At 35.4% G+C, this 18,902-nt stretch overlaps 1 protein-coding gene across 1 annotated transcript in view; it reads right to left on the bottom strand.

Annotated features, from left to right (window-relative positions):
• The window catches only part of DNAH11 (dynein axonemal heavy chain 11), a 131,000-nt gene that overhangs the window by 101,498 nt on the left and 10,600 nt on the right, over window positions 1-18,902 (bottom strand). The window contains exons 2-6 of the mRNA XM_064412132.1: window positions 8,503-8,671; window positions 6,936-7,054; window positions 6,528-6,631; window positions 5,983-6,119; window positions 4,888-4,979 (exon numbers count right to left, since the gene is read on the bottom strand). Coding sequence (XP_064268202.1) covers window positions 6,593-6,631; window positions 6,936-7,054; window positions 8,503-8,671 — 327 coding nt within the window. The 3' untranslated portion in view covers window positions 4,888-4,979; window positions 5,983-6,119; window positions 6,528-6,592. The remainder of the gene's footprint in view (window positions 1-4,887; window positions 4,980-5,982; window positions 6,120-6,527; window positions 6,632-6,935; window positions 7,055-8,502; window positions 8,672-18,902) is intronic.

The following is an 18,902-nucleotide window of genomic DNA, read 5'->3' as shown; positions in this document are numbered from 1 at the left end:
TGTACAAGAACATTTATTGGCAAACTAAAAATAGTCCTTAGGAAAGATCAGAGACATTTTAAAAATAGACAAAGCAATAAGGGGATGAATACAAAATACGATATAAATGACTACAGAGTTATGTAATACAAAGTGACTATGGAATTATTCAGGTTTCATATTAATAAGGGGGAAAACCCCAATGTCAGCTACTGCATGTAATTCTAAGGAGGCAAATGTAAAAATACATGGAAATATCAATAGAAAGATATAATGCATTTTCTATTACAGAGAAAATTTAGACAGTTCTGTCAGATATTCATGACCCCTTTAAAGTCTCTTTCCTATTTTGTATTTCCCTTCAGCAGATATTCTATGTTGAAAAAACAAAACCAAAACTACTGAAAGTTTTCACGAAGAGAAAGAGTACTCACAGTAGGAGAAAAACATTCAGGAGAAGTTTGAGACAAAAAAGGGTAAAGCAAAAAATTAAATGCACAAGGTATTCTTCTGATATGGGACTAAAACTAAACATGGACGTAAACTGCTTGGTTTGATATAAACAAATAAATTAGTTTTGGCTTCCTTACACAAATATACGGGTATATATGTATTGGATTGTACGTATACAGACTGAATGTGTACTTTGTTCTTATCACACCACTGTGGCAGAATGTTCACTTTTAGCTTTTGTCTCAGTTCAGAAAAATCCTACAATACCCCAGTAATTAAGATGTGATAAAAATGCCCATGAGGTAGCAGAAATTGAAGAAAAAGCCATGTTTCTTTTTTCAGTAGGTGCTGTATTATTTAATATGTTACAGTAATATGTTCATATGTTTAACATTTAATATGTAAACTATACCAATATGGTTATTTTCATGCTCTATTTACTTTCTGTGAATTAAACAAAAATTGCTTCTTGTGGCAATCCTTCAAGGCTGTTGTCAAGCTCTCTTTCAGCCCGCCAAATGCCATTTCTACATCTAAAACCCATCAGGTTTGTGAAGTACTAAGCTCAGCCTGGGCTGGGCGGTCAAAACCTCACTGTTCTCTCTGCCTCTCTTCGTGCCTCCATGGAGCAGAGATGTACTGCATTGTATACAGTTTCCTCAAGGTGTAGCAACCAAGACTCCACCTTTTGAAGCAAAAAAACCCCAAGCATGCATAAATTTATGCATAATGGTATATTTTGTACTAAAAATAAAGGAAGTTCATCTCATTAATCTTCACAAAGGATTTTTGTTACTTTTTGCAAACTTTTTGCAGCACTTTTCGCAAACTTGAAATGAGAGTGGATTTTCCATCCATTTTCTCTGTCATTGTACCTTCAGCAGGATTCAGATGAGACACCAGATATTGGGGTTTTTTTTACATATCCACTTGATTTGAACACAGACATACTGTCTTAAAGCTCCAAATAAGAAAGTCTGGAGTTTTTTGTGTTCACAGCCCCTGTATAGGCCCAGACAATACAGTATTTTCTGTCTCCATGTGCTCAAACATAGCTGTATCTTGGAGAAACTATCTCCAAGAAGCAAGCTGCATATACTTGTCCATTCAGTCTGGGGCCTCCCTGCTGTGACAATCAATCATTAGAACCACAGGCAACATTGATTTTATGCAACGTGAATGGTTATGCATTCAGCACTGTTCTGAGAACAATAAGTTATTGTCTCAGAAGTTGCTGATCTGTTCTCCCTGACCTACCACCACCCAGTTAGCACACTGCTGGCTGGCCACTGGGCAAATATGAGGCTCAGAACCAGCTGAAAGGTTCAGCTGATAGGAGATGTGTGAGAGCACTGGAGGTTTGGAGAGGTGTGTGCTACAGGATAAGGCAGGAGGGGATCTGAAACTATAACAGAAGACAAAGTAAAAAGAGCAGCAGGAGAGAGAAAGTATGAGAAATGCAATATTCAACCATAGTCTTGATCAGCTCTATGACTTTTAGTACTCATTTTTTCATTTTCATTACTTCCAAACAGTAAACTGTCTATCCTTCTTTTAAAAAACATTTTATGTAAGAGAGAAAGACAGACAATTTATTAAATTATAGTAAATTACACAGTATAGGGTAACAAAATGTTTTGGGTTTATGATTTTTTTTTCCAAGTTTTTATAACTAAAAGTAACATTTTATGCAATTGAAAGTGTCTATTTAATTTACATCCCAAAGAGGGCAAAATTCATTAAGGAGATTTCACATAACTCAACATATCTGATCATTAAATCTACATGTGTCATGGAACAGAACTTGCTCCTTTTCTGTGCTGTATATTTCCCAAGGGCAACATTTACAACATTTATTCCTCTGTATTCTCTTGAAATTTAAGATCAGCAACATTGTCAGAAAGTTTGGTAAGATGATGGGCTATTTGCATCCAAAAATACCAAATATATAAGGAATTCATTTACACTAGATTTGTGTCAATCACACTAATGCATGCCTCTGTTAAAGTGGATGACTCTCTGACTGTTGTGTGATTACTACACAAGGTTTTTATAGTGATTACTATTACAAGGTTTTTATGGGGAAAAGCTGGGCCAAAATGATAAATCCATGAATGGAGTTAATTGCACTTCTGTCAGTTATCAGAAGAGTCTGAAGGACAAAGCTCAATATAAAACAGAGAAGTCTTGAAATTGTTATTATTTATGGCTAATGCTTATTCTACAAATTGCCTTATTAAGGTCTAAATGCTTTTTTCTACACACCTCTCCAAAGACCATGGAATTAGAAAATCACTGTCTACACACCAGCACATTCTATGCCTGACACCTAAAACAGAAGACTTGTTTTCTTGCCTTATGTGTGGATGAAACAAATAATTGAGATTTAGTTACATGGATAATATATAAGGGCCTACCATCATGTTTGAAAAAGCTCCATGTCCAAGCCTTCATCACCTCTGAAAGCATCAGTTCTTCTGAGTTACAACTCACAGCCCTTCAAGAAAAGGTTTTGCCTGAGGCACACTCAAAGCACCCAGAGAATTGATGGCTGTGGCTGGAGAGTAACCAAGGCCAGGAGTATCATCTGGCATGTAGATAACACAGTATGAAGCTTCTGAAATACATCAAAGTGCCTGTATTTTTATAGAGAAGGGTGTCACAAAACCTAGGAGATCATTGTTCAAGGGAGGAACATGGAAGGATAGCTACAAAACATTCCTTGTGCAAGGGGCAGCAGCACAGCCAGCAACAGCCTACCAGGCACCACAGATCTTCCAGTCTTACTTATCATCACTACGCATTGCTTGCCTGAAATTTGATCAAACCCTGCTAGAAGAAGAATAGATTTGATGATCTCATTGACCTTTTCCTTTCTAAGTCCTGCAAACCCAAAAATCCAAATAAATGCAACTTCCATGTGGCTAAATTTCCAGCAAAGAGAGATCAGAATTTGTAACATGTCTCTCATCTCTTCTTGCTGAACACCTTGTACTCGTCTCAGCTGAGAGAAAAAAAAATGTTTACTACCTTGCTTATGCAAAGTGTTCCTATTTTCAAAGTAAATTAGAAATTTGTTCAGAACAAAGGTGCGGTTCAATGATATTATCAGCTCACAAGGTTGGCTGGAAACTTCCCTTTCTGTAGAGAAAATTAAGTACATTAATGCACAAAGAGGCTCAGCTGTTTTGGCTGTATTCCTCTTTAAAGGATGTCTAGCAAGTCTGCTGAAAAACCAAAATAGAAGAAAGGAAAAAGTATGTTCTTGCTTTCTAAGTATACAGCCAAAGCTTTTTCACAAAAAGAGAGTCTGAAAAAGAGACAGAGATTTTAACAATCACCTTAAAGCCAGGAATTCCCACCCAGTTAAGGAAAAAATCAGACCAAACATTAGAACAGAACAATACAATCCACTATTGATTTAAAATAGTAATTATGAACACAGCTGTAAGGAACAGAGAAGGTGGCAAGCCTTTCACATTTCCTTTACAGAAAATGGAAGGAAACATTTCATTCAGACCAAAGAAACCAGGGGAATGAAATTGTGCCAGAAAATCTCCCCAAAAGGTAAGTCTGGGCAGGGGAAACTCCTCTTCAACCTTCCAAAGAGTCCAGCCTTAGCAAATAAAGGATGAGAAAAAAAAATCTAACTCAACAGGGCAGTAATGTGCAGATAAATTTAAAAAGAAAACCACCAAAGCATCAAATGAAAAAGTAGATAAGAATCACTTGAATGGGAGAGCAAAGAAACCACTTTTTAAAAAGATAAATGTATTATTTTTGAAGTACAAAGAGTTAAAAACATGAAAACACGCGTTGGTATTGACACAAAAAGTACTAAGAATAAAAATATTCAATTACATGCCTATCTGGAAGGAAAAATAAGCTATATTTATTTATGTTTGACTGATGCACTCCAGCTATTAGCTTGGTATCTCTCAGAACAAAAGTGACATCTCAAGAAACAGGTTTGTGTTGGTTTTTGGTTTTTTTTTTAACTTCCTATTACAACATTTTCCTGCAGAAGAAACAGACTGTGACTTTAAACATGGTTGCTTCTAAAGCCAGGAAGAGTGAATGCAGGTGGCAAGTTCAAGGCATTCCTCCAAGTGTGTGGAGGGAGGACTTTGGCTGCACAAATCCACCACATCCTGTTGCAGGTGTGAAAGAAAGACTCCCAGAGTATAAATACAGAGAAAGTGAATTTGATACAAACTTTTAAGACCTTTGACAATTCTGACATCATGTCATCCCTAAATAACAAGCCTATGCCTCAAGTTGAGCTGGTCATGTGAAAAGCAGTAGAAATCCAATATGTCAAACAGGAACAAATGACAAAAAAATGATTGGAACATCTCACACCTGTACAAAAAGGAAACAATCTGACAGCTCTCATTTCCTGCTTGCTGCAGAACTACACTTTGGAACAGTTTGTAATCATACTGGAAATTTTACCTCTGCTGCAGAGCTTCAGAGCTTCCCTACACCTTTGGCTTCCCTGTAGCTTCCATCACATTTTCTTTGTCTGTTATGTCAGTCACCAACAGCTGTACAGAAAGAAAGGGAGTTATTTCAACTCTCAAATTTATTTTTTGTACTTCAGATGGTTTACTAAACTGGGACAAGAAAAACATGGGGAAAAGAACTGGAAGAATACACCTAATCAGCTTGTTTTAAGTTGGAAAAAGAAAGATGGAAAAAGAAAAATAATTAAAGCCTCAAACACCTATTTTGACAGTGTTTAAACTGAATATGAAGGAAAAGTAAAATGAACAGAGAGAACTGCAAATATCACTGATGATACCTTAAAACTCTTCAACAAGATAAAAATGACAGATTTTAGCAGCATTAGTAACTCAGAGTGTTTCTGCTCATGTAAGCTCAATGCCTTTTTCAATAAGCACCATGAAGAATTTCAGCACGTTAAACACCACAAATAATTTCATTCCTCTTAACAGGGCTCTCAACTTGGACAAAAAAGATACTTTATTAGCATATAGTGAAACATGCTGCTGTCAATGTTTCTAAATTGCAGATTTAAACAATTAGAAATATATTTGATATTTTAAGCACAAAAGCTCCCTATAGAACATTATCCTATACTAGATTTTCAGAATTGTACATGATGAGGACTTTCCCTAGATTTGTGGATTGAATTAGAGGTATATTGGCAACACGAAATTATCATCTTTACTATGCAAGGGTTCAGTGACTTGTTTTGTTCAGAATGAACAATTAAGGCACAATGCTTTGTGTCAGTTCAAGAGTTTATGGTGATTGTTGTAGTTACCTTTAGCCATTAATAAATAGCAGACCTCAAACTTATATTTCAACCATCACTTTCCTAAATGATATGGACTTTGCAGAAAAGATTTCTGCACCTCAGCAGAACTGTATCTCTGTGTGCCTCCAGGAGGTTAAAAAGCTAACAAAGAGTAAGCAAAAGAAGATATTAAAGATGTGTGAAGAAGTGACCTGCAGATCTTTGTCTCAAATTGTGACACCAGCAACTGACAGTCGGTGTGAGAGGAAAACAAAGCAGATAATTACTCTGATGAAGATACCACATGCACTGAAATTCCATCCAAATGGAAATGACAGAATCTGCCATGTTTACTTTGCCAGCCTTTCACTTGTTCAATGAAATATACCACATATTTACTTTTCAGAATCAGTCATATCTGAAACTAGAAAAACAAACAAACAAAACAAAGCCATAAAAAACTGCACTAATAAAAATTATCTATCGAACAGAGGAATTAAAGCTAACAAGAGCTTAATATATCATAAGAGAAGACATCTTTAAACACTGAAAATGGACAGCATATTAATAAGGGATTTTTTAAAAACTGAAGGAATTACAAGCTTAGAAAGCTGTTCTTTTTTAACTCCTACATGGAGGCAGGAATGTTTTTAGAATATGTATAGTTGCACAGCATACATGTAAATTCCCAGTACTAACATCTGGACAAAACATAAATCTGCAATAAAGATTCAGGAGCAAAAAGTTTTAACTTGCCAAGTATATCAAGTATATGAATAATATTGATACAGTAATAATATTTCTAATAATTAAATTCTTATTCGATTGTTACCTAAACATTCAAGCAGCTATTCATTGGACTTTAACAAAGGAATTTCTATTATTTTATGCTCTTGGTCAGAAAATTCCATGGCAGTCCATGATTTCTTCCAAAGTCTGGGAATAAGAGCAATAATAACATCTGGTTATAAATTTCTGGCTATAATAACATCTGGCTATATATATATTTCATATTTTGAACTGAGGAATTTAATTGAATTTTATGTAATTAACAGTGATGGTAAACTACACCACAGACAAGAAGTTCATTTTGCTAGGCTGTGAATTTTGATACCTAGGTAAGTCACATGAAAATATTCAATTCTATGATTAATTTCTTGAAAAAAGACCTAAACAAACAAATAGTTTGCTACATACTATTCTGGAAAAACATAAGGAAAATAAAAAGTACATCTCTTACCTTTTCAGTGCTCAACTCTTGCACAGCATTGACAACTACACTTTTGACTTCATCTTCTACCTTTATGAAACTGGAGTCCCAGAAGGTCTGAGGTGGTCTTCTGCTACTGAAAGCCTCACCTGTAAAGAAAAGAGACAGTAAGGAGCAAATTAAGTCAATGAAAAAGTCCAACATAAGCATATAACAAAGTGTTCAAATGGAATCTAACTAAAAAACACAATTAAAGAAGTTAAATGCACTCTAGATATCAGATACACTTTCAGATTTGCCACCAAAGTGTGGACTTAACTATCTTATGAAAAATATTTTTTGATGCTGTTACAGGTTTGGGGTTTTTTTGCTCTGTTTTGTCTTGTACTCTGGTGTTCTGTACTTCATAACACTGAAGGTAAGTTTATTTGCACAGCTGCCATTGAACCTGATGTAAGATACAGACTCAGTATCTGAGACTACAAACCTCGGGGAGTGATGCAGATATTTGCAGTACTTTGTCACTGCTTGGTAGGATTAATGAAATTCAACTAAAAAAACCTTAAAATTTTTTATCAATGATTTTAAAACATGACAGTCAATTATTTTTTCATTTTCTTTTAGTTAAAAAAATCACAATTTTGTGCTAATACTGTTAGGAGCTTTTTGCATTAAAAAGAAGTTAAATGTGCTTTTATGAAAACTGTATGTGGTTAATCATTGGTATACTGAAGAAAAACAGAAAGATTCTGTTACACTCTCTGCTACGCTTTCAGCTTCACAATTTCTTAATTTTAAAAATAAAAAAAAAATGGAAATTGGTCTTAATATTTTTTTTTCAAAATTGTTCAAAATAATTTTATTAAAATTTTGAAAACCAACAACTTCTCCATGTTATAGCCTCTGAACCAAAACCACTGGGATTTTTTTTAATGGAAAAAAAACAGTATCAGAACTGGGTAGGTGGAGTTCACAATTTTGAAGCAATTTAGGAGAAGACCTCTATGATGAAATCTGTTTTTTTCTCTTAAAAGACTAATAAATGGGCATGCAATAAAGATAATTTGTTTCTGAATTAAACAAATATGAAACTAGAAGAAACTTTATACCTGTTAGGTTCAAGACTTTGTATTCAACCACTGTGCTGCCTGTGAGGCACAGCTGTAGTATCCTACAAATAGTCTGGGGAGTCTTTGTTATTTTTACTTCATACTTCTCTTGTCCCATTGGAATTTTCTTCTGCAGGGCTACTGTCACCAAAACATTGAAATACTTCAAGCAAAAGAAGTGCCCTCCCTTTAAAAATTAGTACCTTCCCTGCAGCTCCCAACCCTGTGGAGCTGTGTTTATGAGCAGCTCAGATGAACCTCTGCAAATTCCACCTGTAAAAGTGATTGTTGTCTGAGGGGTCTGCCATAAACCCCCACCCGCTTTTTTTATTTCCCATACTGCCTCAACTCAGCAAAGTGACAGCATGATTTTACATATAACTCCACAGGGGCTGCAAACTCATTCAGAAAAATAAAATTTTAAAGGAAAGCCCCCAAAACAAAGCATGTTCCAGAACATTCAGCTTGGACATGACTAATAAACCCACCGAAACATCCAAGTGGGTGGGAAGAGTGAGGAAGGGGTGGCACTGAGACAGATAAATTGCAGAGATAGATGGCTGTGGGACCTGCCTTGGCAAACCTTCTGAGCTGCACATCCATCTGTTCCACATTAATCTCTCTCCACTGGGTTTTAGTCCAATCATCAATGCTGCTCTGAAACAGAAAGTACGGATAAAAGCATCAACAACATTTGGTGAAGACAAACTTCTGCCACAAACCAGATAAATGGATGCAGGGGAAAGTCCACCCTACAGCAAGAGTTCACGGGCCTAATTTTTTTCCTACACCACCACTACTTTTCAAGCACACATAATAATCCGTCTTCTCTAAATTCAACTCAAAGACCACACATTTTAACAGTTTCATGTTTCAGTATCTGATAAAAACATACCTGCACAATTTTCTTGTTCTGTTAGACACACACCTATACCCACAGGTAGCACACAAGTGCTCCTGGAAGATTTCAGGAAGCTGCCCTGCAACTCCTCCTGGGGGTGCAACCACAAAATTACAGAAAGAAGATCTAGTACATGTGTTTTTAACCTTGCCTATGGAAGGCAGCATCTTGAGGGAAACAGAACTTTGCAAGACTGATTCCCCATACAGATCTGTACACTGATTTTCTGGACTCTTGCTCCTAGATTTGTAGAGCTTTCTAATGTACATTTCTAAGTTCTGAATTGGATTTTATGGATTTCTGAATTTCTATTCAGTTACTTAAACTCATCAAGCAAGTTCTGGGTATTGAGAAAGCTCTAAAGGAAACTACAAAGTTTGTTTTGCTTTGGGATTATCTTGAAATTGGTTGACTTGGGAACAGAGATATTTTTACTCTGGATATCCTAAAACATAGCAACTGTTGTTTCAAAAACAAAAGGAATAGTAAAATCTTCAGTACTAAAGTTTTTAAATCAAAACTATAGCACTTTTAGGATCAAATTAAAAATATAATATTAAAATATAGTCTAAACTAATAAATAATTTATAAGTAATTTTAAGAAAAATCTTACATTAATATAAACATGAATACCCCACACTTTCTTGAGCAATTGCACTTCTTTTCAACATTGTTTCATGTGCTTGTAGCCTGGAATAGATACTTCAAATAGTTCTGTAGATAGATTCCTGCATTAGAAAAATTTCTTTTTCCAGCATCTCAAGCTCTTGATTTGCTGGAAGAGGGAAGGAACACTCCAAGTACAGTTGTAGGGTATACTGAGCTTACTTAACCTGCCAGTGAAATCTATAGATCCTGCATATATGATTCAAGATAAGAAAAGCTGAGAGAATTATGGCAAAGAGGCTACAAAGCTGCATTTGCATTGCCTCTCAAAGCACCCAAAATCATGCAAATGACTCTGCATTGAAACCACAAAATAAAATCTGGATATAAAGAAGTTAATTTTTATTCTTGCATTCTTTAACTTATTAAACCACTTCTTAAAGTTGTATAAATGTTAACAAAGTCCCCTTATGATGTTTTAAAAAAGAGCTACTTAATAGTCTACTTTAGGCTATTCTACTCAAGAGCACATTATGCTGTGTAAAGGAACATGAGAAAGTATTCAGAATATATAAAAAAATAATTTTGTAAGCATATGCAACACTGGAAGAGAAACAAGAAACCTAAATTTGGTGGCACTAGAATTATACCAGCATCTTGGAAAAAAAAAAAATCCCCAAACCAACAAACCAAACTCCCCAAAACACCAGTAAAACAAAAAACCCTCCAAAACAATCCCTCAAAAAAAAAACCCAAACAAATAAAAAATGCCCAGCAAAAAACCAAACATTCCAACTCACAAATATTTTAATGTGTACATTGAAATCTCATTCACTTTTTTACTGAAATATTACAAGCAAATATGTTTTTTTCTGAGAATCCTCAATCACCTGATTGAGATGAACATATGGATTTTCTACATCAAACAGAAAGGGAGCTTCCATTTTAAATCTTTCTCTGAATCCCATCTGCTTACCCATGAAGAACAGGTAGTGACATTTGTCACTGATTATGCTCGTTCTTATTAAGAAAAACAGAGATAAAAAGGACTGATCCCAGAATTCAACATATGTCAAGTAAAGTGCATTTTCTTCTGATTAACTGCAATGTCAGCTGCCTGAAGAGGAATTACTTTGTGCTATACTGACAGAGCTCTATTCTTAATGGCACTCTATTCTCTGGGCAATTCTTATTTAACAGAGTAGCATCTTCTTTAAACAAAAAAAAAATCACATATGGTAGGAATACACTAGTAAGATCAGTATATTAACAGTGAGAATATTCCTGCATCTACTCATAAATAAGAAATTACAGTGGATGAATTATTTAACCAAAACTTTACTCTATGTCATAGCTTTTACTAGAATGTTTTAGAATTTATTTTATGCATCACTGGTAATTACAAACTGTTTGAACTTAATAAACTCAGTTATTTTATGTATAATCACATAAAACTTCATTTTAATTATGTTGGGAATCTTCCACACAGTAAAACAGAGTTCTACTCCTGCTGCTATACACGCTTTCAAATATATAAAGATGACCTGGAAGTAGCTTTCTCATTCCACAAATCTCCCCCCAAAAAACCATTCAGTAAACCATATGAAAAAAAAAATCAGCAGGATAAAAATATACCTTGACATGTGGTTTTTGTCTCTATCAAAAGTACAAGAAAGGGAAGTTTGAATCTGAATCACTTCACAGTAACTAGAAAATCAGCTAAAGGTACACATCAAAAAATCCCACCAAAAATATTAGACCATATAGGCACAGAAATAGAAATTTCACCATGGACTGGCAGTGCATATCCCAAAAAAGACCAAATAAAAGTTTCTCATTTCTCATATGCAGATGCTGCTCTTAAAACAATGGTTTAATAAGTTCTTCTTTTAATGCCAGTAGGAAACACTACAGCTGTAGTGTTTTCCCATCTATTCCTCTCACCAGATTTTTTTTAATTCAGAAAAATTACACTTGCTAGTCACAAAAATTATACCTGGGAGTGGTGTGGGGCAGAATATAGAAAGATAAAGGTGGCTGAGGGTGTCTTTAAGACAGCACTACCTGACAGCCATCAAATTCTACCTTTTGAAAACATATTTGAACAGTCCCAAGCTACTGCTGCCTGTGATATGAAAGGCAAGGGAGGTTTAGATTAGATATTAAGAAAAAATTTCTTCACTGAAAGGGCTGTCAAGCATCAGAACATGCTGTCCAGGGAAGTGGTAGAGTCACCATCCCTGGAATATTTAAAAGGCACATAGGTGTGGCACTTAGGGACCTGGTTTAGTGGTGGACCTGGAAGTGCTGGGTTTAAGGTTGTATTTGATGATGTTAGGGGTTCTTTTCCAAGCCGAGTGATTGCATGACTCTATAAAAATATGTGAGGTTTAAGATTCTAAGATTCATTCATACCCTAGAAGATTACTGTCATTTTTTGACTATGAAATCAAAGACAAACATCAGTTACATATTCAATTACAGTTCTAAGCACACACCTAAGGATGAAAATTCACCATCAGGAGTTGGTTTTGGGGATTATACTTAATTAGTTTGGTTTAAATTAAACTGAGAAATTTAATCCACCTGAACATTCCACTTACTGTAGGTCTGATCTTCATACTGCTCAAGAGATTTCAACTTCTCCATGTATTTCTGAGAAATAAAGGTATTTTCTGGATTTTCTAAGAATCTGCAAGGCAAAAACCCCACATCTAATCAGTTTTTCTTTTCTTTTACTGATGAACAAATGCTGGTGGAAAGTTTTAGTTTCCCCCTCTTTGCATGCTATTAGCTATGTCAGTTTTCAATGTCGGACTCGGTATTACACAGTAATTTAACTAAAGCTCTCACAGGAGCTTCCCTCCTCTGTGTTCCTGCCTGAAAGCATGTTTGCTTAGGATCAGGACAAGAGAAAGGGACAGAGCACAATTTCCAAATAACTTGGATGTCTAGGTCCCCCAGAAGTATCTTTGAAGGTCTTGTCCCCATAGAACAATAAAACTCTTTATGAACTCCTATGAAAAGTAGGACCAAAATGTCTGTACTTGTTCCTTCAGTTCTTTAGAACACTTAAGCTTTCCCAAAGTCACCAGCATATTTTTGTTAATGACTTAATTATATCCTCCTCCTCATCCCCCCACTTATTAGAATATAAATTAAGGTATTATGAACCAGCAGGAAAATGCACTTTTATTTTTGCATTGTTCAATACCTTTTTAATGTGTTCATCATGTTCGTTTGCAGTTATGTAGTTCTTCACTAAACAATTGCAATGAAATATTGCAATTTGGGCTAATTATCTCCTCAGACAGGGTTTTTTTTAGAAAGCTTCCAAGATGGTTGAAAGCTTGAAATGAAAATAAAAAGAGAAAAAACCCAAATAGCAGAGAAAGCAGCAGAGTTCTCTTTCTGTAATACTCTCAACATGAAATCTCATCCAAAATATTTCTGAAGTGCAGAGATTGGCACTGAACCAAGCTATGCTGTTGGTAAGTGTCATGTGCTTACCAACAAACCACATATTTCTAAATGTGCTCTTAAATTGTCCCAAACAGATGAATTCTAGAATGCTAAAGAATTACAGATTAGCTCAGATCCTAAAAAGTATGCAACCAGGCTTTCCAGATCTAGACACATACCCCACACTCTGGATACTTTCTAAACTACAGAATCACAGAATATTCTGAGTTGAAAGGGACACAAGGATCAAGTCCACCACCTAAGTGGACTAATTCTATCCTGTAATTTTCTCACTTGTTTGTTTTCTCCTCTTTTTTTTTCCTTAGATATATTCTCTCTCATAAGTCACCAGGCTCTTCCTCCTGAGTCGCACGAAAATTCCAAATCTTACTTGTAAGCTAATGTTTTCTAGAGAAAAAAAAAGTGCCTACTCCTGTAAAAGCTTACCAAACAAGTGGCAAGCAGAAGAGATTTCTTTAAGTTGCCTTCCACTCTCATTGGTATGTGTAAAATTAAGACAAGTTATCAGACTTTGGAAAGAGTAGATGTAACAATGTATGTATGATTTGAAATCAGTGAGAAAAGTTTCAAAGGAAACAGGGTAAACATAAAATGCAAGACACTCATTTAATTGCTAACAATGCCAGAAGTGTCTACCTAAGGAAAATTCATTTATTCAAAATTAGTAGCTAAATATTCATTATTACTGCCTTATACCCACAACTAATTTGCAATACTCTGGCACAGTTTGAGTGTAATACAGTGTCATAGAAATATACATCTGAAAGTGACTTCAAGAGTAATTAGTCAATGTTCCTGCTCCAAGAAGAGGTTTGCTATACCTATGCAATTTGAAAAAGAGATTTTTCTAGCTCTCCCTGGAAGATTTTTCAGAAATGAAGAGCCTGTCACCTTCTCTAGCAATCTGTTCTAGCAATTCATTATGCTTGGCATAAAGTGGTTTTCTCAGTCATCAGACTTGAACCTTATACACTTTAAATTAAGTTCAGTATATTCTGGGTGTACAGAATAGACTATTTCATTCCTGTATGCAGAAATCTCTATTGTATTTGAAGATTTATGCCTGTTCTCTCTCTTCTTCTTCAGCCTCAATGACTATCAACAGATCCTTTTTCCTGAAGCACTGAGCACAATACTCCACTAGAGGCTTCAACAAGGCTGATTGAAACGTGAGATTTCACATCCTTGTGCCTTTCAGGACAACCACTCATTTGAACATTTACATACTTACCTCCTTCTTAATAACATGACTTCACTCACTTCTATTCGACATATGACAACACCTAAATAATATTTTGAAGAACTGTTTCTAATTAGTTCTTTCCTATCTTAAGTTTTCAATATTCTTGTGTAAGAATAATGCATGCTCCAGCTACCCAGGTTAACTATGTGCTACACTGGATGGAGAGCCTGGACACACCTGCCATCCATGGATTCTCTGTGCCTCATGCAGACAAATTGTATTAATCCTGTATTCTATTAATACAGGATGTATGAAAATCTCCCTGTTTCTTTGAATTGCATTTTATATCTGCTTTTAGCTATGGGTTAACTTCTGGAAGGAACCTGCAGTCAGAACATCACTAAAGCAAGAACAGAATCATAGAACATGGTTTGATTCCCACCTGCAATACATATGTCAGTATTTCAAGGCATTCAATTCATAAGTAGCTTAATTAAAGCTGTAATTTAAGCAATGCACAAAACTATCTTCCTAATTATAAATAAACAGTTTAATGTATATGGATACTGGCTTTGAACACAGATTCTAAACTAGAACAGTCATGAAATCCTACACAAAACTGAGGCAACACATCTGTCAAGATCCAGTGTTTTGGCTTTAAAATCAGTATAATCATCTCCAAACTCCCGTAATGTTAAAAAAAAATCCAACAACAAAAACACCAAAAAAAGAATAACATGTATGTTTTTCCAATGGCAGAAAAATCTGATGGATGGCATATGGTAGTGTTAAACATACTTCTGAGATTTTTTCAGTGCTGTTTGAACCAACAAGCAATGATATATCCTATTAAAAGTGATAGTTGTTTTGGGGGTTTTCTTAACAGAAACTGAGTTAGCAACCGAAGCATTTTCTGAGAAATACAGATTGATTTTGAATAACAGTTTAAGATATAATGCAAGTGTACCACTGCAAAATCAATACATTGCGTACTAGGGACACCTTTGTTTGAGAAGCACAGTAAGAGGGATAGCCATCTATATTGCCCGTTACTTTTATACTGTTTCATCCTTTTAACCCTCCTGTTAAACAAAAATCTTCTCAACAGGTTTTTACAAGACCAAATTATGCCTATGTAGTATGATTAAGAAGGTTATTATGCACATCAGACTTCAGCTACTCAAATACTTGATGTCAACTCACTAAGTAAACAGTATCTTTTGACTCTGAATCATTGTTACATTTAATTAGGTAATCTTAATCCATGGCTACCACAGGTATCAATACACCACAGATGTACTCTATTCATACTCAAGGTAATTAACCATATTCACAGATGAGGACTTTTGGAAAAATAATAGCAGTGCAGAAAATAAAGGTGCATATTAATGCAAGCTCACGCTAGTTCTAAAGGGAGAGCTCCAGCACCTTCTCCCTTTTTTCCATTAGCAACATAAACAGTAACATGCAACATGTACATGTAAAGCTACACTTGTTACTTTGCTAAACATGTTAAACATTAATAATCTCAGAAATTTTTTTACTTTGCAGCTTGTCTTCATCTCTTTTCTGTTGCAAGCCACTTGCAAAATAAATAAACAAATAGAAGTATCAGTGACCAAGGTGGACATTTAAATAAAAACCCAGCATCTTTGAATAGGCATATAAAATTAATTTGCTTATTTAAGAATCTTCTTCCTTTCTAACTCCCTCCATCCCTCAACTAACATGGATTTTGTTTGAGGGTTTTTTTTAAATACACAATACAAACCCACTCATATATACACAAATATATACACATGATGGGATGAACTGCTGCACTTCTCCAAATAAAGGAATTTAGATATAGTTCTGAGGCTAAAATAGAATATTAGCCACATATATTTAACTCATCAAGAATCCACTTAAGACAGCAAATCTGAGAAGCCCACATTTGTGCCCTGAAAGCAAAGCATACTTTGATCCTCTTTGGGAACAGACCCACCCCAGTCACACCACAAACCAGATCATTTCTCTGTTCATGTTTTCAGGCAATTCCATTCACATTTTAGTCAAACACATTCCTGCCTATCCAGAAGCATGTAAGGCTTGTTCCTGAAAATATGTGGACACTATTCATATATCACGCACTTAACAGCATGAACCTTGAAGCTTCTGACAAATAAATTAACTGTAAGATGACAGCTATTTTCTGATAAAGATCTGGATTAGGATTGTAAAACCCAAAGGCAAATAGTTTCTGAAGAACCTGGAAAATAAATGTTTTAGTGGTGACAGTAAAACCAGTGCAGTAATTGGTGCTTGGTATTTCACCTGTACCTCTTCTGTCAACACTAAGACTGCATGCATGAGGAAGAACGGCTCAGACTTGAAAACTAATATTCACTGACTGTGCTTTACCTGGCCATAACCTGGAAAGTCAGCAAATTTACAATGCAGAATGCTCATTCAGAACTGTGCTAAAAGGCTGCTTTTGTCCTGAGTAAGTCAAGTCACTAAGGAAGCACTCATCACCTCAAAAACTGACCAGTTCAAACCCTCTTACAGTCTACATCTGGCCAAATAGCTGTACTCTACCTAGCAGCTTAAAACTGTTTTCCAAGCATGTTACCAAATTTGTGTTTATATACTGAGAATGCAGGGAATCCTCCAGAGGTAAAGGCAAGACCGAGTAAGCTACACACAGACCACAGAAGGGATGTCTTGAATCCACATCTGCCGCAGACAAGGCTGGTTCAGAGCTTCCTGGTGCTTCAGAGGGAAGAAAAAAGGCAGCAGTAGGTCACTGCTGCCATTCACTTCTGCTTTCTGTGGCAGCTTTGTGCAGGGATCAGCAGGAATTTACTGTGAATTGTAAGGGATTTTATCAGGAGCAATGAAATTCAGAAGTACAGTAGAGTGAGTCCTGACCCTGAGACATGGAAAGCTTTGCCATGGATTTGAAAGTATCAGGATTTTAGTCCATCGGTATTAACAACTTTACAAGACTTCTGCATGAACTAAACATGTAACATTCATTTAGTTTAGATGTGGTTTATAACCACTCCTCTGGGTTTTTAATAACCTAGATTTATATACTTGCAAAAAAAGATCAGTGTATGCATATATAGAATATACTTCCTACCCAATCTAACGGAACAGTAAATCTCCATATTCTGCTAATTCTTTTAAGTATCATTATTATATGTTTTATCAAGTTATTTTTATTTGGTATTTATAATTTTAACAATTTTAAGATTTGTTTCTGTTTCCAAAAATTTGCCTGTTTAAATAACACCTTACCAAAAAAAAAAAAAGCATTCCCCACACATGCAGCAATCTCTCTCCTTAGCACACTGCCAAAATTGCCACACAGCAGATCCAAGCTCCTGGAGACCAGCAAAGCTTACAGCCCACCTTCTAATGGTCTGCATCTGGGCAAACCCAGCAGCCTTGTGGGTACACAGGTGCCAGGAGCACAGGGAAATGGCAGGGACACAGCTAGGAAAATCCCTTCTGGATCAGGATAGTGAAGAAGAGAGTAATCCCAGGGCACCCATCACATCTGCACCTGGAGCTGGACACACCTGGGCTTCACCAGCCCCTTCTCTTCAAGTGGAATTTAATCAATATCTCCCTGCTCCACAAAGCTGTAGGGTAAAAATGAAGGTGAAAAGAGAATTTGGCTGCCCTCCTGCCAGCTAAGTGCTCTAGCCAGCAGGCAGTAAAGCCAACTACATAATATGACAGAGTACTTCTTTATTTGAATTTATGTTAGAAGGGGATTAAATCCTTCCAAAAACCTAATTTTCCAAGTTCACAGATATTTGTAGCAATGAATTAATACCAAAATTCTAAAAATGAAAAAAAAAGTGTCTAAAAAAGTACAGTAATAAATATTCTATTTTATCTTAAAGATATACCATGACTGCTGGTGAGCATAGTGTTAGGAATTATTTTAGCTTTAATTGCAAGACACTTCTATAAACCAACATTTAAAAAACATTCTCTATCTTTTGAGTAGAATCAACTGATTTTGTATCTGCACCAGAACTGCATGTAAATTGCATACTAACACTCAGGGAAAAAAAGCTTACAGAACTGACAGTTCTGTATATTATATGTGAAAAAAAAACCTTTTTTCTTTATATTTTCTTTAATTTTTGGCAATGTTGCTGTGGTATTTTGTTTCACTTTATCCAGCTTTATTTTATTCATTTAAATTTAGTTTATCCACTAAAAATCTTTGGTGAAAGCCATCTGAATGTGTCTCTATATGTAACACTTGTAAATAATTTACCTGATCAGGAAAATGCATCCAGAAATCTAACATTAAGAAAATTAATTTCTGTTTTAAAGAGCAAATAGTATACACTGTGTTGGAAGCCCATCTCATGCCTCTCTAGTTCAATTCAGCATTATAACATTCCCAGAGTCACAACTCCAAGTTTACTGATACTTTTGAATTAACAAGGAAATAATAATACCCTGTGTACAGGGTAAAATGTTAACATATTGCTGTAACCTAAAGGATTGCATATTCCCTTTCTGAAGAGCTTTCCAGAAACTATTCTGTCATTCTGCTCACTTTAACTATGCTTCTTGGGTCCACCAAAACACAGTTTTTTCAGCTTTTGAAATTGCGACATAATGGAAATTTCCTCGATCAAATTAATAAAAATTAATTAACCTCTACAAAGAAGTCAGTAACAAACCTGTGTTTGAGATGGTCTTTG

Source organism: Passer domesticus, chromosome 1 (assembly GCF_036417665.1).
Source record: "Passer domesticus isolate bPasDom1 chromosome 1, bPasDom1.hap1, whole genome shotgun sequence".
In the NCBI taxonomy this organism is placed as follows: domain Eukaryota; kingdom Metazoa; phylum Chordata; class Aves; order Passeriformes; family Passeridae; genus Passer; species Passer domesticus.
This window is presented reverse-complemented; position numbering and strand designations above follow the sequence as displayed.